Source organism: Littorina saxatilis, linkage group LG2 (assembly GCF_037325665.1).
Source record: "Littorina saxatilis isolate snail1 linkage group LG2, US_GU_Lsax_2.0, whole genome shotgun sequence".
NCBI lineage: Eukaryota > Metazoa > Mollusca > Gastropoda > Littorinimorpha > Littorinidae > Littorina > Littorina saxatilis.
Genome location: NC_090246.1, coordinates 53,274,130 through 53,295,846, shown reverse-complemented (window position 1 = coordinate 53,295,846; position 21,717 = coordinate 53,274,130). Strand labels below are relative to the sequence as shown.

Genomic DNA, 21,717 nt, shown 5'->3' with positions numbered 1-21,717 from the left:
TCAGGGCAGAGTACGCTCTCCCTCCCTGTCAATCAGATCTTGCCAGATTCTGATCTGGTGCCAGCAGCATCGAATCACGTTGTCAGCGAAACATCTCCCAGGCCGTCTCAACGTCCTGGCAGATGCACTGAGCCGGTCCTCACGTGTCATACACACGGAGTGGACCATCACTCATCATGCCCTCCAGCGCCTTTGGGCTCACATCGACAAACCAATGATCGATCTTTTTGCGACGTGGTTCTCGAAGAGACTCCCTCTGTTCGTCTCACCGTTTCCGGACCCGGAGGCATGGGCAGTGAACGCCCTGGAGTTGGACTGGTCAGGCCTGTCAGCCTACGCATTCCCTCCACCGTCCCTCCTCGGAAAAGTGCTCAGAAAGGCAGATCTGGAACGCCCTTCTCTTGTTCTCGTAGCTCCAATGTGGACCAGCCAGCACTGGTACCCGGATCTGCTGCGTCTTTCTCAGGGCTCTCCCGTACCACTAAATCTGGTCAGGGGAGAGCTCCTACAACCCAGAACCGGCGTGCTTCACGAAAACCCGCAGTCTCTACAGCTACATGGCTGGAGGTTGTTAGGGACGCACTCAAACACTCTGGCGCGTCGGACATAACTGTTTCCTTGGTTCAAGAGGCACACAGAAGTTCTACGAGATCTGTATACTCCTCTCATTGGACCGCTTAGACTCGTTGGTGTTTTGAACGGAGTCAATCCAGTTGCTCCTAGATCAATGCAAGTTGCAAACCATTTGTCATGGTTGTCATCGCAAGGTTGTTCGGCTTCTTCGCTTAAGGTCAGAAGGTCGGCTATCTCGTCTACGCTAAAGCAATTAGGCCATACCATCAATCTTGGCGGAGCTATAGCCTCGGTGCTGAAAGGCGCCTCGATTGTAGACTTTAAGTCTAAGATACCAGTCCCTGCATGGGATCTTTTCCTTGTCCTTGAGTTTCTTAGATCATCGGAGTTTGAACCTCTGCATTCTGCAAAGCTCCCAAACCTAACTCGCAAAACACTCATGTTACTTTTACTAGCTACGGCCAGAAGAGGTAGCAAAGTACATGCTCTATCCGGCTTACAAAAAGACATTTCTATTCAATCCATATCTCTTAATTTTAGACCAGACTTCCTGGCTAAAAATCAGAGACCTGATCAGCAGTCTCCCGTTATTACGATCCCTCCACTGTCTAACATTTTAGCCCCTGGGGATCCTGATCTTGTTAACTGCCCTGTCCGTGCTTTAAATGTTTATTTGTCTTGCACGAACCCCAGCAGATCCAGCAATCAGAAGCTATTGTTTATTTCCACAAACACTACTCGAGACAAGGATATTGCAAAGTCTACATTGGCTAAATGGGCTTCTACCCTCATAAAACAGACTTATGTGTGGTGGCAGCAAAAAGAAGGTGGGGTGGCGACTCAGTATGTCCTGCCTCTCTCTTCGGCGAGGACGCATGAAACTCGTGCATGGGCCTCTTCACTTGCTGTCCTGAAGTCCAGACGGCTCTCCGAGGTCCTTGGAGCTGCATATTGGAAGTCAGATGACATCTTTCTGAACTTCTACCTGCGAGACGTGGCGGGTGCCCGTCCTGACGGTTGCAGCGTTCTACCAGCAGTGGTAGTTGCCGGGCAAGCTCTTCCTAGATCCTAGGGTGAGTAATCCCTCCTCCTTTAGTAGCATTCTGCTATTTATGAGATTTGGAGTAAGTAATATGTAATTTAATCGAAAATTTCAAAGTAAATTTTCATTTGATAAATATACTTACCCAAATCTCATACCAAATACCCTCCCACCTACCCCGCTATAAGTTTGCTCAGGCTTGTCAAGAAGTGAGAGCAATATGGCGGCCGCGTGTCACGTGGCTTCCAAGGGAGCTTACCCTCATAGATCACATGGTCTGGTGACCATGGCTACGCGATGGGTTTTTTTGGGAGTAGCTTCCCTTGGTGTAATCAGGGAAGCGTGTTCAACGTTTTAGCACTCAACTGAAGTAAATTGCTATTTATGAGATTTGGGTAATATTTATCAAATGAAAATTGACTTTTGAAATTTTTGATAAGGCCAGGATGGTTGGTGGTGGGGGGGGGGGGGGGGGGAGGGGGAGGATGGTGGCAGAGCAGACATCAGCTGCTACAACTCTGGGTTATCTGGTCAAAGATGAACTGTGTGGCAGTCTGTCTATGGTGAGTGTTTGGATTGGTGTTCAGTTCTGTTTTGTTCAGTCCTTTTGGCCAGGGTAGTGGTTGGTGGTGGTGTGGGGAGGGAGGAGGGAGAGGAGAGGAAAATGGGGGCAAAGCACACATCTTTGGGCCTATATCTGGTATCCAAGGTGTAAGTTTTGCTTCAACTCAGTTAAGTCCCTTGGGAGGGGGGGGGGGGGGGATTTAAAACACAGCTCCTCTGGTGTTGTTTACTGTGTGCTGTCATACACTGAGACAGAAGATTGGTAGTCAAAGGCTTTCTACTTTTTCAAGTGGCTGTTACATTTGTCCTCACCCCTAGGGTTTTATAGCAGGCTTCAGAGTCATTGTGTTCTTGTTTGCTCTCATTTGCTCTTGGGTGTTCTTGGTTAGTTGACAAATGAAGGATCAAGGACATGATTTTTTGTGAAGGTATTTTTTATTGAAAGTTGTGCGTCTGAGATAACGTCAGAAATTGTTTTAAAAAGAAATAATATTGTTGTGTTTCTTTCAGTTGTTGCAGTCAGAGCGCTTGTCACTGTTTGCAGCAGCACTGCGAGTCAGCTTCCTTCTCTTTGAGTCCATGCGCTCACTTCTCAAGTTTCAGCTGGAGGTAAAGTGTGTTTTGTCTATTTAGCTTGACCTGTTTGGGGTGTTATATTTATAAGTCAGTCATGGTCACTTTCCTTTCAAGACGCAAAGCCAGAAAAAATCCTTCATAAGCTAGCATTAGTGAATAATTACAATGTGTGGCATCAACTGAAAGAATAAAAGTATGAAAAAACAAACCAGGTGAAATGAATCACCATTATTTTAATCATTTAATTCTCTGTGTAGGTTAGCAAGCAAGTAATAAGCGGAAAACACTGTTGTTGCAAACCTTCGGTGTGGCAGAAAGATAAAACTATGCTTGGTTAGAAAGCAGCTGTTATCTGTCTTCAGCGGGGAAAAAATTGACCTGGCAGTAGAATTGTGTACCCATGCATACCTTTCACAAGCGAAAAACATAAACTGCTTTCAGATGTACCTGACGAGACTGAGCGAGATCGTGGTATCAGAGAGCCCCAAGATCACGTACGACCAGAGAGAGATTGCGCTGGAGTCCATTGTGCAGCTGTGGCGCATCCCTGGCCTGGTGACGGAACTCTACCTCAACTACGACTGTGATCTCTACTGTTCCAACCTCTTTGAGGAGCTCACCAAACTGCTCTCCAAGGTCTGTGCATCAAATTTTATCAGCTGTTACATTTATTTGTTGCATTTATTTCAGAAGCATTTTTATCTACATTTGTCTTGTTCATTTTTAGCTACAGTGTAACTCATAGGCTGCGTTTCGAGGTGCATAGAGTTCAGCTAGTTTGTGTTGGCCTGTTAACTTGTACCAGTGCTTACTGTTAGAAATCCCAAAGACAGGTCTGAACAGGTACAATCAGAAAGTCTGGACTCCTGACACAGGAGAGTGGTAGAAGCAACCCGCTCGCTCATTAAAATTCATTTAATTGTTTCGCATAGTTTCGGGGCAGTTTTGAGCAAATCATTGCAGGTGTTTCTAAATTACAGAAGGCAGGTTTCACGGTATTGATTTCAGCCATTTCCCATTCTCTCACACTTCCAGTCAAAAATAAAACTGTGAAATACTGTGAACATGGATGTTATTGTAATTAATTAGGATCAGTACAACACAAAACAAAGAAAAAAATTATACGCAGTCTTATTTTCCATAGAAAATCAAGCGAAACAAAAGTTGCCCCCAAAACGGGAAAATCTATCAAACAAACTTGATGCAAGCCTGACTCCAGAAAGAAGACAGAAAACCACTAATACTAAATGATTTAAATAAAGTTTAAACATATAATAGATTTTCACAACAAAGTTCCTTGCCTGAGGCTGTCTATATGTTTGCATGATGCTGTCCTTGATCAGAACGCCATTTTCACCTAAATCGGCCAGCGAAATGGTTTTTTTCACATTTCAAGGTCTCCATACACTAACAAAAGTCACATGTTTTGAAAGTGTATTTATGTGTGTACAAGATAAAAACAGATAAGTACTTCTTTATCAATTTTTTAATGGCAGAAATAAACTTATACTATCAATACCCCCGAAATGTTAAAGTTTCTACCACAGACATACACACGCACACATCCACACACACACGCACAGACAGACAAAGTTACGATCGCATAGGCTACACTTACGTGAGCCAAAAAACACTGAGAAAATTGGTTCAGCAAGTTAGAAATCAGAGCACATTGTGCAGTCAACAGAATGTCTCAATACCGTGAAACCTGTCAGTACAGCGAATGTCCGTTGAACTTTTTGAGGTCCAATTTGTCAGAAAACTGTTCCAAAATGGCGTCTTAGATGTACTTACTTTAATTATAAACAAGTAGGGCACAAACGCAAGCAAAAGCTTATTGAATATGACCCAACATTGCATTACCTTTCTCATTTGTCCTGTGCCATGCAGAACACATTCTTAACACTTCTAGCATTTATTATAAAATACATAACTAAAAAACAATTAACTATAAGCAAGTAGGGCACGAGCTCAAGCAAAAGCTTATTTTATGTGACCCAACATTGCATTACCTTTCTCATTATCATTATTAATTGGATTTTATCCTGTGTGTGTGTGTGTGTGTTCGTTTTGCTATTGTACATGTCCATGAGCTCTTGCGAGAAGGGGCGATTAATAAGTGTTCATTATTATTATTATTATATTTTGTCCTGTGCCGTGCAGAACGCATTCCCGGTGTCGGGACTGTTCACCACTCACCTACTGTCCCTGGACGCCCTACTGACCGTGGTGGACAGCATCGAGCAGCACTGTCACCGTCGTATCCTCTCGGGCACCAAGTCGCCCGCCGCAGCTGAGGGTGACGCCTCTCAGGTGGAAGGTGTGTGGGCATGCTCTAGATGTGGCTCTGTGGGAGGGACATCACATATTGAAAGAAGGGTGGACTTCTCTTCTTCTTCTTCTTCGTTCATGAGCTGTAACTCCCACGTTCACTCCTGCTTTTGCACGAGTTTTTTTTTTATGTGAATGACAGTTTTTACCCCGACATTCAGCATTAGCAGGTCTGCACATAAGTTGACCTGGCAGATCGGAAAAATCTCCACCCTTAATCCACCAGGCGGTTGCGGCCGGGATTTGAACTCATGACCTTCCGATTAGGAGGCCGATGTCTTATCCACTAGGCCACTGCGCCCATCGCGAAGGGTGGAAAATTTTAGATTCATTCAGCGAAATTTACACGGGGCAAAATTTGGATGTTGCCAGTTTGTGCTGATGATTATGTTTTATAGCCCATAGTTTGTACACGCAACCACAAGACCAAGTACCCCCCGCGGGTTAGGGGGAAGAATTTACCCGATGCTCCCCAGCATGTCGTAAGAGGCGACTAACGGATTCTGTTTCTCCTCTTACCCTTGTTAAGTGTTTCTTGTATAGAATATAGTCAATGTTTGTAAAGATTTTAGTCAAGCAGTATGTAAGAAATGTTAAGTCCTTTGTACTGGAAACTTGCATTCTCCCAGTAAGGTCATATATTGTACTACGTTGCAAGCCCCTGGAGCAATTTTTTGATTAGTGCTTTTGTGAACAAGAAACAATTAACAAGTGGCTCTATCCCATCTCCCCCCCTTTCCCCGTCGCGATATAACCTTCGTGGTTGAAAACGACGTTAAACACCAAATAAAGAAAGAAAGAAAGACAAGACCAAGTATGCATTAGAAAGATCATGTAATCCCTGTCAGATTTCGGTGGGTAACAAAAACTGAAAACTCACAGCGTGCATCCATGGGAATCAGAGTATGACTGCCGAAACGGAGGGGGAAAACTGCCATACAGTTCAAGTGTAAGTGGGAGTTGCATCCCACGAATGCAGAAGAAGAATACCTCTACACCCAGGCTTCTCCATGCCAAGCTTCACCAAGATGATGTGTTGTGACTTGTAATGTTTCAATTTTTGACAAGAGTGTTTATGATCTATGATCTGTCAAAGTTTACTTAAGATCCGGATTCGGTGCCTGGCTAACTTTGGACCTTAACCAGGCATCGTGGATTTTGTTGGTCCTATCAGTTATACTCTCTGGTTATCATGAATACTTTGAATGTTTCAGGGTCAGCAGCCGGCGTTGAAGGTGAGAACAGGCCTGATCCATCAGGAGCCGCTGAGCCACAGCTTCTTCCTTTTCGTGGCCCCCCTTCCACAGGTTTTACCATGGCACATATTTTGCTGCAGAGACAAGATCCAGGTTAGTTGTTTTTTTGTTCTAGGCTACATCAGCAGGCCTAAGATTATGTGTGACAAAACCGTTGAATGCTAGGCTAAAACCGTTGCATGGATAACCATAGCAAGGATATACTGAAGTAACGCTACAATGATTAATTCCTGGAATAGGTGATTTGTTAATTGAGACAACTTCTCTCATTAAGCGCCAGATATATTTTACAGTTGTCATTTGGTTTATGTCATGCGCTGTTATTTTCATGCTGCAGTTTGCTAACCCTGCACTTGTTGCAGTTCTCAGAACCAAGCTTGAAGTTTGAAGTGTGTGTACAGTGGAACCCACCTTGTAAGACTTCAAAAAATCTGATAAAATCAGGTCTTAAACGAGAGGTAGTGGCAGGTTTCATGGTATTAGGCCATTTTGATAGTCTCAGATTTGCTTAGTCTTTTAAATCCATATCTGTGAGAATCTGCTGTATTTGTTGTATTAACATGCAAACTAGTTGTTGTTTAAATACTTTTTTGAAAATAAAAGTTGAAATTTTTGATAATGTGTTTATGTGCGTGTGAATGGTGGCGATCGTCAAAATACGGACGGATGAATTTACTTTTGCCACAGCATCACTAAACAAAGAACTAAATTCCAACACACACATGCACAAGTATCAATGCTGTGGTGGTTGAGAGTGCCAGAACACATTGAAATGATTGTTTTTCAACAACAATCGATATCCATAACACAAATTCTAACTTATACTAGCTCCGCAAAAAAAATGTATGGGGATTCGGATCTGTCCGTCCGCATAGCGATATCAAGAGCATCGAAACTAATTGTGATTTCACAGGACAAAAACACAAGTTTACCTAATTTTGTATACTGTAAATACAAGTTTGTGCACCCTTGAAGTGAGTTATAATGTTGCCGAGGTCAATTTGCCCTTGATCGACGCACGGTGACCCGAGTTTCAAAGTTGCGATCCAGTCCGTCTAAACAATGTAACGATCGCCACATTTTTCTTTTCATTCAAAAACTAACCGTTTGGGGAGGAAGTGACCTCACGTTGTTTTACGTTGACGCTCGCGCTCGACAGAAAAAGACCGCAACAGTTTTTCAGTTAAAAAAATCGCAAAGTAATTACATTTTCTGAGGTTTTCTAGTGTCCGTCTAGTAACAATCGCCACTCTAGCGATCGCCACTGAGTGTTGAAGTTACATTTAACTCCATTTTCGACTGTTTTAAGAAACTATTTTGACGCTCAATCGTCACGTTTCAGTGTCGAAACACGTACTGTGCATTTGCAATCAGCCGGTGTGTCCAAACTGAAATGCGAGTGATGCCTCGATTTGTGGCGATCGCTCACGTGGTTGACGGACAGAAATACCTTCTTAGGGGGTAGGGGAACAGTTACTCCTCCATACAATAATGGTGTTTACAAATGATTGCAAACTTGTCTCTTTATAAACTGTTCAGACATGTCTTCTCTTCAATAATTTTCAGTTTTGCTCGGTTTGTTAATCAGGAGCACCCTGCAGTAAATGTTTCATCTGTGACAATGCTCGAAATGTTGACGTAATTCCAATGCCCATATCCTTCTCTTGTTACCTCATCTAGCCAAAACCATTGAAGATAGAAAGACATTTATTGAACAAACTAGATGCACAACACCAGTCTTAACACGTTTTGGTCTTACATGTATATGAAAATATTGATGGCCATGGAATGGTTTGAAAAAAAAGACGGTTTTTTCCTTCAAAACGGTCTAGGTCTGCCGGAAGTCGTATTTTTTCAAACCATTCATTTGAGAATCAATATTTTGATATACATACAAGAACAAAACTTGTTAAGAATGATGTGGGGCATATTTTTGTTCAATAAATGTCTTTCTATCTTCAACGGTTTTGGCTATATGAGCTATATGCATGCATAGGATGACCGTATTGCTTTTTTTGCGTTTTCAGGGTATGCCGCTTTGCGCCTGGTTTTTAGATATAAATAAGGACCAGGACTATAAAAAAAATTACTGTTTTTAGTTGTAACAAACTCACTTTGTTGGAAAAACATGTCCTTTGAATTGTGTGCCAACATTTATTTTGTAGAATTTGAGTGTGTAAATAGTAAATTGCTGAACACAATACTGTGAAACCTGCCTAGTCTTAAAATAGGGGTAAATTTGCAAATCCTATGAACTGAAAATCTGAAAAGCTGGGGTCTTAGAAGGGCGGGGGTCTTAAACGGGGGATTCTACTGTATGTGGCTTTGTCTTTTGGTTGGAGGGAAGAGTGAAGGGGAGGTGGCACTGAATTTGTGGGTGTGTGTTAAGTTTTGTCTATGTCTGTGATTTGCTGCGAACTTTGATTGCCAGATCAGGCTATTTATTTCTTTCTGTTTTGATTATATATGCAGTGTTTTGATTGCTGGTCAGGACTCTCACTCGCTTTTCTCATGTGATAATTGCAGATTCTGGTAAATTTGCAAGGAGAGAACAGAGGCTTGGGCCACAAATCAAACCTAATCGCATGGCCAAATTCACTGCCAAGATACCATCCAGAGAGGAGTTAGCAGAATTCAAACAGAAGAAAAAGGTGAATATGCACAAGTGTAGGTTAGGTGTGATTTCTTACACACTGGCCTGTAGAATGTTTCAGATGATTCATCGGATGGTTGTGGGGAAATACAGAGCAGTGAAATTTGTATTCCTCCTCCCCAGATATTCCTAATTGATTCTTGTCTTTGTGTTGTCACATCTTGTGAGGGTGATGGGTATTAGGCTAATTTGATCAAATTCTTGAACCAGTGATCAGGCAAGAAGTTGTGGAAACTGGTGTTACCAGAATGCAAGGAAGAATACATTGCATGACAGCAGATCACTGCCTTGACAACCAGTCATAGTAATGTGTAAAAGCATGAGGGATGACTTATACTGATACAACTAGGGGCGGGGATATAGCTCAGTTGGTAGCGCGCTGGATTTGTATTCAGTTGGCCGCTGTCAGCGTGAGTTCGATCCCAGGTTCGGCGGAAATTTATTTCACAGAGTCAACTTTGTGTGCAGACTCTCTTCGGTGTCCGAACCTCCCCCCGTGTACACTACATTGGGTGTGCACGTTAAAGATCTCACGATTGACAAAAGGGTCTTTCCTGGCAAAATTGCTTAGGCACAGTTAATAATTGTCTACCTATACCCGTGTGACTTGGAATAATAGGCCGTGAAAGGTAAATATGCGCCGAAATGGCTGAAATCTACTGGCCGTATAAAATTTCATCTCACACGGCATCACTGCAGAGCGCCTAGAACTGTACCCACGGAATATGCGCGATATAAGACTCATTGATTGATTGATTGATTGATTGATTGATTGAACTACCTGTCAAATGAAATCAATGGCAAGGTGGACAGAATTGTTAAATAGAAATACCAGAAATGTTCAGTTAAGAGTAACACAAACACTATCTGCCCTTTTCAAGCTCTCTGTTTACTGTTGGTTTGGTGTGTTTTACATTGCAGTTGTTATCTTCTGTCTGCAGGCATACTTTCAAGGTACAGAGTATTTCAACCAGAAGACGGCCAAAGGCATTGCCTTCCTGCAGGAGCAAGGGTTGCTGTCTACTCCGCTTGACCCCGGAGAGATTGTCACGTTCCTTAAAGAGAATCCCAAACTGGACAAGAAGATGATCGGGGAGTACATTGGGGCCAAGAAGAACAAAGCAGTTCTGGGGGCATTTGTGAGGTGAGTGTAGGTTTTGTGGGTTTGTATGAGATTGAGAGAGAATGCTGTATTGGTTGTTGGCATGGGACGAATCTGAATTTATTTATTTTTTATCTGGTATCGTATATTTTAATGGCAGCAGACATTTTCGGGTTTGAATTGGAATGAGAATTTGTAACTTGTCTGAATCTGTATGTAAGATTTTGTAGCTTTTTGATGAGAGTTTCTAATAGATGATTTTTTTAAATAACTGTCCGGTTTGTGTAGGTTGTGGAAGAGTGAATACCCTTGCTGACGGAGTTATTTTTGGAATTCTTCTATTTCACTTAGCTTTGAGTGACTGCTTCTTGTGTTGAGCTGACCTCTCACGTGGCTGTGATGCTTATTATTGGTGTATATCATTTCTTGTACTTATTTATTGAGGTGCTTATTGTTGTTGGTGTATATATGTCATTTCGTTTACTCATTTATTTCCTATACCTGCAGGTCTTTCAATTTTGAGGACACGAGAATTGACGAGGCCTTGAGGTTGTACCTGGAAACGTTCCGGCTACCAGGAGAGGCTCCGGTCATATCTTGGATCATGGAGCACTTTGCTGAGCACTGGCATGTAAGTAACAAGTGTGTTTGTAAAGACGCTAATTGGATGCTTAAAGATCAACCCTAATTCAGCGTCTTTGCAGGAAGAAACATTAACACAGGGATAAACGCACGCAGACAGGTGGTTCAGAGAATAAAACAGGGGTAAGGCTCAAAGACAATGGTCTAGCAGATTGGTTCCGTGATGTTTTGAACATGATGTTTTGACAGTTACCTTGGATTAATTAAAAGATCTTAAACTTCACTAGGACATGAGTGTAAAATGTGAAGGTATCTTTCGTGCAGCTAGATAGGCACAATCTTTGTAAACTCTCAAAAGAATGATCAAAAAGGAACAGCTTCCCTCGAAAGCTTGCATTGTGAGCAGAGCCAGTCCCCTGTTCCTTTTGGTGGCGGGTAGATCATTCAAGAAAGAGTGTTGTAACTGATTCTAACTACCAAGCGATGTGTTTTATGCAGAAAAGCAACAGAGAGCCGTTCTACAACGCGGACGCAGCGTTCACCCTGACCTATGGCATCATCATGCTGAATGTGGATCAGCACAACCACAACGTCAAGAAACAGAGCATTCCCATGACCATGGAAGTAAGTATGATAATAAATCGTAATAATGAACACTAATGAATTGCCCCTTCTTGCCAGAGCTCATGGCGATGTACAATAGCGAAACAAAAGACCCCAGTATAATGTCAAGAAACAAAGCATTACTATACAATCATGGATGTGAGGATACTCTTGGGTAGTGTGAATGGTTGAAATGGGAATACATGAAGCACAACCACAACATCAAGAAACAAAGCATTCCCATGACCATGGATGTAAGTAAACTATAGGGTAGTGTGAATGGTTCCATTGGGAATAACACAACCGCAACATCAAAAGACAGAGCATTCCCACGGCCATGGATGTGAGTATAATGTCAAGAAACAGAGCATTCCCGTATAACCATGGATGTAAGTATAATGGCAAGAAACAAAGCATTCCCATATAACCATGGATGTGACAATACTATAGGGTATTGTGAATGGTTGGAATGGGAATAGCACAACCACAGAGTCAAGAAACAGAAAAACCATAAAGAATATGCCAACGTTATCTGGCATCCGTATCTAAAGCGTCAATCAGCCGCTCTTGAAAGGGTGCAAAGGAGAGCGACAAAACTGGACAAGGCCTTGACAAACATGACATATGTTGAAAGACTACGGGTACTCAATCTCCCGACCCTTAAATCGAGAAGACTCGGAGGCGACCTGATACAGACCTATAAAAATCTTTCAGGGTATTGATAATATCAAAGTCGAGTCTTTTTTCAAGAAGTCTACCACTGATGTAACGAGGAAAAATACGGACAAAATCTTTATTGAATTTAGTAAAACTACTATCCGGAAACATTCCTTTTCTAACAGAGTTGCACCCATCCTGAACTCAGGTCAAAATGAGTTCGGCTCATTCTCTCAGAGAGATAACTGGCGATAGCCGTTGAGCGATGACTGATCAGAATGAGTTGCACCATCATGGAACACACTGTCTGGTGTTGTTAAAAATGCACAAACTATTAACACTTTCACAAATCTGCTGGACATACAAAAACTTATGACTGAGTCACTTTATTTGTACGATAATTGATATTGAGTAAATACAACTTTGAGCATGTTAATATGATTGACCTGCAACAAATTTTATAATGAGATGGGACGCAAAAAAGCCGTGAGGCTTATGGATACCAATCCAGTCCCTAACCACTGCTACTACTACTACATAACCATGGATGTGAGTACACTCTATGGTAGTGTGAATACAACAACCACTTCAAGAGAGTGATTGATTTTTCTCATGCAATATTTTTATTCTGATATTTATTTCATTTCGTTTCTGTTGTTTATTCCAGCAATTCAAGAGCAATGTATCCAAAGTGAATGGAGGCAAGGACTTTGATGAAGACATGCTGGAAGAAATATTCACAGCTATCAGGTATTTTTCTTCTTGCAAGTGTATTTCTTTTACGGCTTCTCATGAGTTAATAAGCATGTGTTACAGGCAGAGCACCTTGTAAACTACAATCAGAGTTGCTGGAAACAGGGATGCACTAGCTTGTAAAATAGCGCCTAGAGCATACGCAACAATGTAGAAAAATATGTCACTGACTGGCTTTTGCATGTGTGAACATTTTTTTGTGAAAGTTGTTTTTCTTTATCCAAAATGCAATAATCACAGAACGGCAGCTGTGTATTTGATATGGTTGAAAGCTAAGGGTATGCATTTTTCTATGCAACATTAGCATTGGAGAAAAAGAACATACTGTGTGTATGCTATATGCGCTACAATGAAAAAACATGTCAGCAAGTTTTCAAAATATGCCAAATATTCTGCGTCAGCATGATCTGTGTAAAAGATAATAGATACATTAAAAAGAATGAAAGAAGAAACAAAAAGAATGAAAGAAAGATGACTTAGTCTTGCCCATTGTTTTCATACTGTTTATTTCTTTCAGGAATGAAGAAATAGTGATGCCTGCAGAACACACTGGTCTGGTGAAAGAAAACTACTTGTGGAAGGTAGGTCTGATCTCAGTGCGTGTGTGTGTGCGTGCAAGTGCATGCAGTTGTGTGCGTGTGCAGTCACAATCTAGTAATCACTATGCATACAGGTATTTTAATGGTATGATGCAATCAGCTGCTCTAATGACTGAACTTCTTCTTCTTCTTCTTCTTCGTCGTTCGCTCATAATGACTGAACAGGTGTGCAGATAAAAAGTGTTCAGAACTTGCACTCTCCGTATTTTGCTGTAGTAATTCAAAATGCTAATGCCGTGATTATATTATTTATTATTTATTATTCCTGTTATGCAGGTATTGCTGCGGAGAGGGGCGACCAAGGAAGGGGTTTTCCTCCATGCTCCAACAGGTGCCTTCGACTCAGAGCTGTTCACACTCATCTGGGGACCTACAGTGGCTGCGCTCTCATTCGTCTTTGACAAGAGCGCTGATGAGTCCATCATACAGAAAGCTGTCTCTGGGTTCAGGTATGTGAGGATTGTTCTTTTGGCATGCGGGGTGGGGGGAAGCGGATGGGGAGGACACGCAATCCAAATCTCTGCAATTTCACGGATTTGAAAGCTTTACAAAAATTGTTATTAAATAAATCCTTTTACCCTGGTGAGAGGGACAAAATATGTACCTATCTGTGGCTAACTTGTAAATGTTTGAGTTTTGAGATTGAGTTACTCTTAATAATTCTCTGCAGCTTCATGAGGTTTTTGTGAGGATTTTTATTTTGGGTGGAGGGGGGTGGGGGGGGGGGGGAGGGGGGAGACAGTGACACACACAACATTTATCTATCTGTGGCACACTCTTGAATTGGTCCGGATTCAGTCAGTCTTAATGATTCTTTACAGCTTCAGGAGATGTTGAGAATTGTAAAGACAAGACGTGTGTCAGGGACAGTGTGCAGCAGACGAAAGCTTTTTATATTCCATTTGTAGCAGTGTAATAAGCTTGGGTGGACAGAATTGGCATTTAAAAATCTGAAAGTTTGATCAATCTGAATGTGTTTTGCAGGAAATGTGCCATGATTTCTGCTCACAACAACATGAGTGATGTGTTTGACAACCTTGTGATATCCCTGTGCAAGTTCACTACCTTGCTCAGTGCTCCAGAGGTAAACTTACCAATCACTTTGATAGTTTTTACATTTAGTCAAGTTTTGACTAAATGTTTTAACATAGAGGGGGAATCGAGACGAGGGTCGTGGTGTATGTGTGTGTGTGTGTGCGTCCGTGTGTGTGTGTAGAGCGATTCAGACTAAACTACTGGACCGATCTTTATGAAATTTGACATGAGAGTTCCTGGGAATGATATCCCAGGACGTTTTTTTCTTTTTTTCGATAAATGTCTTTGATGACGTCATATCCGGCTTTTTGTAAAAGTTGAGGTGGCACTGTCACACCCTCATTTTTCAATCAAATTGATTGAAATTTTGGCCAAGCAATCTTCGACGAAGGCCGGACTTCGGTATTGCATTTCAGTTTGGTGGCTTAAAAATTAATTAATGACTTTGGTCATTAAAAATCTAAAAATTGTAAAAAAAAACTGAAAATTGTGAAAAAAAAAAAAAAAAATTGATAAAACGATTCAAATTTACGTTCATCTTATTCTTCATCATTTTCTGATTCCAAAAACATATAAATATGTTATATTTGGATTAAAAACAAGCTCTGAAAATTAAAAATATAAAAATTATGATTAAAATTAAATTTCCGAAATCGTTTCAAAAACTATTTCATCTTATTCCTTGTCGGTTCCTGATTCCAAAAACATATAGATATGATATGTTTGGATTAAAAACACGCTCAGAAAGTTAAAACGAAGAGAGGTACAGTAAAGCGTGCTATGAAGCACAGCGCAACCGCTGCCGCGCCAAACAGGCTCGTCACTTTCACTGCCTTTTGCACTAGCGGCGGACTACGTTCAGTTTCATTCTGTGAGTTCCACAGCTTGACTAAATGTAGTAATTTCGCCTTACGCGACTTGTTTGTTGTTATTGTTGTTTTTTGTCACAAAAAAACCCATCTTTTTCACCGCAATTAAGGCAGTCATACTTTGTTTTCATAGGGATGCATGCTTGGTGTTTCCATCTCTTGTTTAACCTAACCAAATTCTAAGAGGGATAATGTGCATAAATACATGGGCATGGATTGTACTTCCTTGTACACACAAAGGGGAATAAGCGATAGCAGGTGTGCATATTATTTCACTTGGAATATAAGATAAAGCTCAACCTTTAACCCACGATGTGCAGCTGGAATTCAAACCCCTAACCTTCAAGCTTGGAGGCCGACATCCTTACCACTAGGCTGTTGCGCCCGTCACTTCTCTCATTGTTTAATTTGTCCCTGTTGCAGAGCCCAGAGAGCATCCCAGCAACTTTTGGCAGTAACATGAAGGCACAGCTGGCAGCACGGACAGTGTTTGGTTTGGCCCATCGCCATGGGGATATTCTGCGAGAGGGCTGGAAGAACATCCTGGACTGCATGCTCCAGCTGTTCCGCGCTAAGCTACTGCCCAAGTCCATGATTGAGGTATTGAAGGAGTTGAGCTGCTTGAGAGACAGACAGACAGACAGAGACAGAGGGAAAAAGACAGAGGGAGAGAGACAGAGGGAGAGCTGAGCTTTATTTTACAATGCCTTGGGTGGGGAAAGAGAGAGAGATAGAGTGAGAGAGAGAGAGACAGAGAGGGGGAGAGAGAGAGATAACTCAAAAACTGTATACCATAAGGATAGAAGCATTAGGTCTTCAAGGTCCTGTCTTACAGCTAGTCCTAGTAGAGGGAGAAAGAGAGAGAGAGAGTGAGTGAGTGTCTGAAAGGGGGGTGGGGCTTTCTTCAATGTTCTTCAGAATAAATAACATTTGCTAATTTTTCTCTTTTTTTTCTGCTTATGTGGCCAGTCCATTGTTTGTGCATTGTTTGTCATAAATTTGATTGTACAGCTCTAAAAATATCTGATATATATATATATATATATATATATACTTGTGTAATACAATTTCTTCTTGTTGTTTACTCTCAGGTTGAAGACTTTGCTGATCCCTCAGGAAAAGTGTCCATTATCAAAGAGGAGACTACTGCTGTTGCAAGGTATTGCCTCGCCATGGTCTGGGTTATTCTGTGCAGTTTCTGAGACAGTCATCTGTAAATTGGATATTTTGTTGATAATCAGTTTTGAAATGCAAAGACAGAATAGCAGTCATACTAACTTAATGTAATACTTGCGAATCAAATATTAAATTTGCTTACAATGATTTGCTCAGTACATGTTTATGCATGGTTTATATTGTGCTTGTAATGCATAAATGTGTTTATGTATGTCCTCCATATTCTATATCTTCATTCCTCTAGAAGAGGTAGAACTGTGCTGCTGAATTACAATTTTAAAGTTCTTAACCATGTGTAACCTTTCTCCATATTCACGGATGTTTTGTTTTATTTCAATTTTTGAATTCCAGAAGAGATAGAACTGTGTAGGTGTGCAACCATTTCAAGTTATTGTACCTTAGTTAATAACCGTACCTATTTTGTACCTTTCCCCATATTTAAGGGTGTCTTGTTTTATTTCAATTTTGTTCTGGCCAGAAGAGGTAGAACTGTGTAGGAGTGTGACCATTTGAAGTTTTGTACCTATTTGTCACCATACCTATTTGTAACCATACCTATTTGTAACCAGACCTATTTGTAACCTTTCCCCATTTTTTTCAGGCCAGAAGAGTTAGAACTGTGTACGTAATTGTAACCATGCCTATTTATTAACCTTTCCCCGTATTTAAGGGTATTTTATTTTGTTTCAATTTTGTTCAGCTCGGAGACTGGAGTGCTGAGCAGTTTTCTGTCCTATTTATAACCGTACCTATTTGTAACCTTTCCCAATATTTAAGGGTAGTGTGTGACCATTTCAAGTTTTGTACCTATTTGTCACTGTACCTATTTGTGAGCTTTCCCAATATTTAAGGGTAGTGTGTGACCATTTCAAGTTTTGTACCTATTTGTCACTGTACCTATTTGTGAGCTTTCCCCATATTTAAGGGTAGTGTGTGACCATTTCAAGTTTTGTACCTATTTGTCACTGTACCTATTTGTAACCTTTACCCATATATTTTATTTCAATTTGTTCAGGTCAGAGACTGGAGTGCTGAGCAGTTTTCTGTCCTATTTATAACCGTACCTATTTGTAACCTTTCCCAATATTTAAGGGTAGTGTGTGACCATTTCAAGTTTTGTACCTATTTGTCACTGGACCTATTTGTGAGCTTTCCCCATATTTAAGGGTATTTTTGTTTGTTTCATTTGTGTCAGGTCAGAGACCGGAGTGCTGAGCAGGTGTGAGACCATTTCAAGTTTTTACCTATTAAATCCGTACCTATTTGTAACCTTTACCCATATATTTTATTTCAATTTGTTCAGGTCAGAGACGGGAGTGCTGAGCAGCTTTGTGTCCTACTTCTCGCTGTCAGACTCACCATCCACCAAGGGTCCGACGCCGGAGGAGCTTGAAGCGGGTCGGCAGGCCCAGAGCTGTGTGCAGGACTGTCACCTGGACTCGCTCATCGCAGACACCAAGTTCCTCAGGCACGACTCCCTCACTGAGCTGGTCAAGGTGCGCTGGAAACTTTGTCTCACATTTTGCTGAAGTAATGATAATGATAATAACAAGAAATTCCTCCGAGGTAGGAAAAACACCCCCGTCCTTACCAGAAGTCAGAAGTCAGAAGTCAGAAGTCAGAAGAGAGAAAGTCAGAAGTCAGAAGTCAGAAGTCAAAAGTCAGAAGTGAGAAGTCAGAAGTCAGTCTGAAGTCAAAAGTAGTCAAAAGTCAGAAGGCAGAAGTCAGAAGGCAGAAGTCAGAAGTCAAAAGTCAAAAGTCAAAAGTCAAAAGTCAAAAGTCAAAAGTCAAAAGTCAAAACACACACACAAACACACAAACAAACAAACACATCCAGTGAAACCTATACACACCCCTATACCGGGGGTGTAATAATGACTGCTTATATAGCCCGAATCTATGCTCTTGGCGCTTTACATATTTACTATGAATAAGAACATACTATTTAACATAACATCAAATACTTATACATTCTAGCTAAATAACGTAACAATAATCTTACAAAAACACATTAGCCACTTATGGACAATACCATGCAGATAATCAACGCACAATAAATAATCTACAATCAACATTGAAAGTATAGTGGAACCTGCCCTGGCAACCACTTCTAGGTTACAATCATCTGCCCATTATGAGTTCCTAAAAGAATCCCTGACAACTTTTGTTCTGTGTTACAGCAGACTTCCACTAACTCGCTGTCTTTGGGGTGTGTGTGCGTTTGCCATGTGTGTGTGTGCGTGCATGTGTGTATGTGTGTGCATGTGTGTGTGTGCGCGTGTGCACGCACGCCTAGCATGTGGTTGTGCTACAATGTTCATGTGTATGTGTTACTGCGTTTCTCGCAAGTGTGACGCTTCTGTTGGCAACTAAGTTCTCAAAAGATTAACTGCGATGACACGTTTTCTTTTATCAGCAGATGACGATTTCTTTTCTTTTTTCTCCGGCTCATACGTTGTCACAAACTTACTAGTTAATCAGACACAGACAGACACAGACGTACACTGTACGCGTATAGCGACTCACTGCTGCACACACACAAACTAACTGACAATGAACAGAACGCAAGCCATGGTGAATTACCACATTATTTTATTTCGTTTGGAAACGCGCACTTGTTACTTTATCAACACGCACGCACGCATGCACGTTTTGTTTTGCTTTGTGTGAGTCTGAGTTGACACGCGTTTTGTCTTTGGCAGAAAGCATGGAGATTTCTTCTTTGATTGTTTGCTTTTTCTGCCACCTGCATGGGTGCAACTCTGCCGGCTACACGCCGGCAGCCGGTTTTTGATTTCATCGGCTGCCGATGTTTTTGTTCCAGGAGAGGTTTTTTGGGGCATTTTAAATACTAAAAAAGCTGGACCCCAACTTTTGCCGTTTTTTGGAATTTTCCAGGTTGCACCCATGCACCTGCTATAATGCAAGAAGCTGAAGCACTTCATGGCGCCTGTAGAAAATCCAGGGCGTCTAGCTGAGATCGCGATTAGCGGGACTCGAGTGTTAAATTGCATGCCTGACTAGATTGCAGAAGACTGAAGCGCAGTTTAAGCTCTTGATTGGCGCCTGTGGCCACCCGGACCGTCTAGCAGAGATCGCAATTAGATGGACTCGAGTGTTCAACTGCACGGCTGACTGGCCATACTGACTGGTCAGACACTTCAATCAATATGAGGCTTATATCGCGCGTATTCTGTGGGTACAGTTCTAAGCGCAGGGATTTTTTTACAAAATTTTTTATGCAATTTATATCGCGCACATATTCAAGGTGCAGGGATTTATTTATGCCGTGTGAGATGGAATTTTTTTACACAATACATCACGCATTCACATCGGCCAGCAGATCGCAGCCATTTCGGCGCATATCCTACTTTTCACGGCCTATTATTCCAAGTCACACGGGTATTTTGGTGGACATTTTTATCTATGCCTATACAATTTTGCCAGGAAAGACCCTTTTGTCAATCGTGGGATCTTTACCGTGCACACCCCAATGTAGTGTACACGAAGGGACCTCGGTTTTTCGTCTCATCCGAAAGACTAGCACTTGAACCCACCACCTAGGTTAGGAAAGGGGGGAGAAAATTGCTAACGCCCTGACCCAGGGTTGAACTCGCAACCTCTCGCTTCTGAGCGCAAGTGTGTTACCACTCGGCCACCCAGTTCTCTATAGGCACGTGGCCAATTTGACGATACCGATCGTGGCATGAAAGTTCTTGACTGAGTGGGGCACGTGCGCGTGAAAGGTTTGTTTTTCTTTTGTTCGCAGGTCTCGATCAACCCGTAATGTACACAACCTGAAAACACATGCACACACGTAGAACACTATTTGGAGAGACTGAAGGAGAGAAAGAGAGAGAGACTGATAAGATGAAATGACAATTTACTGCATGATGAAAGGCCATCGGACCCAGAGAGAGATAGCGTGGTTATAATAGAACATTTTTTCATGATCTGTTCTATTTTTTGGCCTTTACGTGACTAATTTTGTAAAAAAAAATAAAAAATAAAAAAAATGTGTTTGTTTAAAGGTCGGTTCTGTTTTTTTCAGGGTCCAAGAAGTCTCCGCGATATAGCCGAATTCGCGATTTAGTGGACCGCGAGTTAGTGGAAGTCTGCTGTATTCATCTTTCCATAGTGACCACTTGTCTAATACAACCACTTTTGGTCGCTCCCTTGCGTGGTCGTTATAGATGGGTTCAACTGTACTTTTTGCTCTGGCATGATAGGTTAGTTTTGTTGGTGTTAAGAGAAGAGAGAGAGGAATTTAAGGTGGAGGTAGCTGACAAGGATCGTCGTGATATAACCATCGTGGTTGAAAACGACGTTAAACACCAAATAAAGAAAGAAAGAAAGAGCTGACAAGGAAGATGAAATAGGTTGGGGTTGTGGGGGGAGAATGGAAGTTACTTGTGTTTCATGAAGCAAGACCTGTGGCTTATAGTGTGATAACTGATGTCTTTAGTTTTCCTTCACGCAATACTGTTTAACAAACAAACAAAAAACGTCTTGAGCTTGCAAGGCTTATACTCTTGACAAAGTGTCTGATTAATAGTACTGTCTCGGTAAGTATCATATAGACAGTAGGCTTAAAAAGAAGCCTTACAGATTCCACCTGTGACCTGCTGTTTAAATTAAGACTATTTATTCTTTACAAACTATCAGTTTAAACATTCATCGTCTCTGATTCATATCTGACAGCTTGTTAATCACTGGGAGAATGTTTAACATTTATTGTTCACAAAGTATCAATTGGTGTCAACTGACCACAGCTTTCAAAGCATTCACTAAACACTAACAATCACACACTAACAATCACTTCAGAAAACTTCCATCTTGAAAGTTTTTTTGTTCATTTCAATGCTTGTGATTTTCTCAGGTGGCAGGAGAATGGTTCCGAATAACTATTACACATGTCGTTTTAGAGCATTTAGAGCGCTTACTTCCCTTATCATATTCCATCTTGCATTTGTTGTGTCCAGGCACTGATTGCTGCCTGTCAAGGCGCAGAAGAAGCGGGGTCACTTGGAGGTCAATACGACGAAGACGCAGGTGTCTTTTTCCTGGAGTTGCTAGTCAGGGTAGTTCTGCAGAACCGCGATCGTGTGACGGGAATCTGGACGTCAGTGCGCGACCATCTGTACTGGATATTCGTGCGATCGCGCGAACCTGGCCTTCTGGTTGAGAGGGCAGCGGTGGGGTTGTTGAGAATGGCAATACGACTGCTGCGGCGAGAGGAGATGGCTGGACAGGTCAGTGACTGTTTTGCATCGTAGTGACTGACTGATCTTTAATACATAAGGATAGAGGTTTTAGGCACAGCCTAGTCTTACAACCTGTCCTTAA

The 21,717-nt window shown here is 41.6% G+C and overlaps 1 protein-coding gene across 5 annotated transcripts in view; it reads left to right on the top strand.

The window, feature by feature from the left end:
* The window catches only part of LOC138959231 (Golgi-specific brefeldin A-resistance guanine nucleotide exchange factor 1-like), a 273,649-nt gene that overhangs the window by 16,072 nt on the left and 235,860 nt on the right, over positions 1-21,717 (top strand). For all 5 annotated transcript variants that reach the window (XM_070330626.1, XM_070330627.1, XM_070330624.1 and 2 more), the window contains exons 12-27: positions 2,690-2,788; positions 3,197-3,391; positions 4,919-5,075; positions 6,301-6,435; positions 8,869-8,993; positions 9,937-10,139; positions 10,605-10,728; positions 11,178-11,303; positions 12,607-12,689; positions 13,210-13,273; positions 13,568-13,740; positions 14,276-14,375; positions 15,619-15,795; positions 16,287-16,354; positions 17,675-17,867; positions 21,354-21,623. In XM_070330626.1, the coding sequence (XP_070186727.1) occupies positions 2,690-2,788; positions 3,197-3,391; positions 4,919-5,075; positions 6,301-6,435; positions 8,869-8,993; positions 9,937-10,139; positions 10,605-10,728; positions 11,178-11,303; positions 12,607-12,689; positions 13,210-13,273; positions 13,568-13,740; positions 14,276-14,375; positions 15,619-15,795; positions 16,287-16,354; positions 17,675-17,867; positions 21,354-21,623 (2,292 nt within the window). The remainder of the gene's footprint in view (positions 1-2,689; positions 2,789-3,196; positions 3,392-4,918; positions 5,076-6,300; positions 6,436-8,868; positions 8,994-9,936; positions 10,140-10,604; positions 10,729-11,177; positions 11,304-12,606; positions 12,690-13,209; positions 13,274-13,567; positions 13,741-14,275; positions 14,376-15,618; positions 15,796-16,286; positions 16,355-17,674; positions 17,868-21,353; positions 21,624-21,717) is intronic.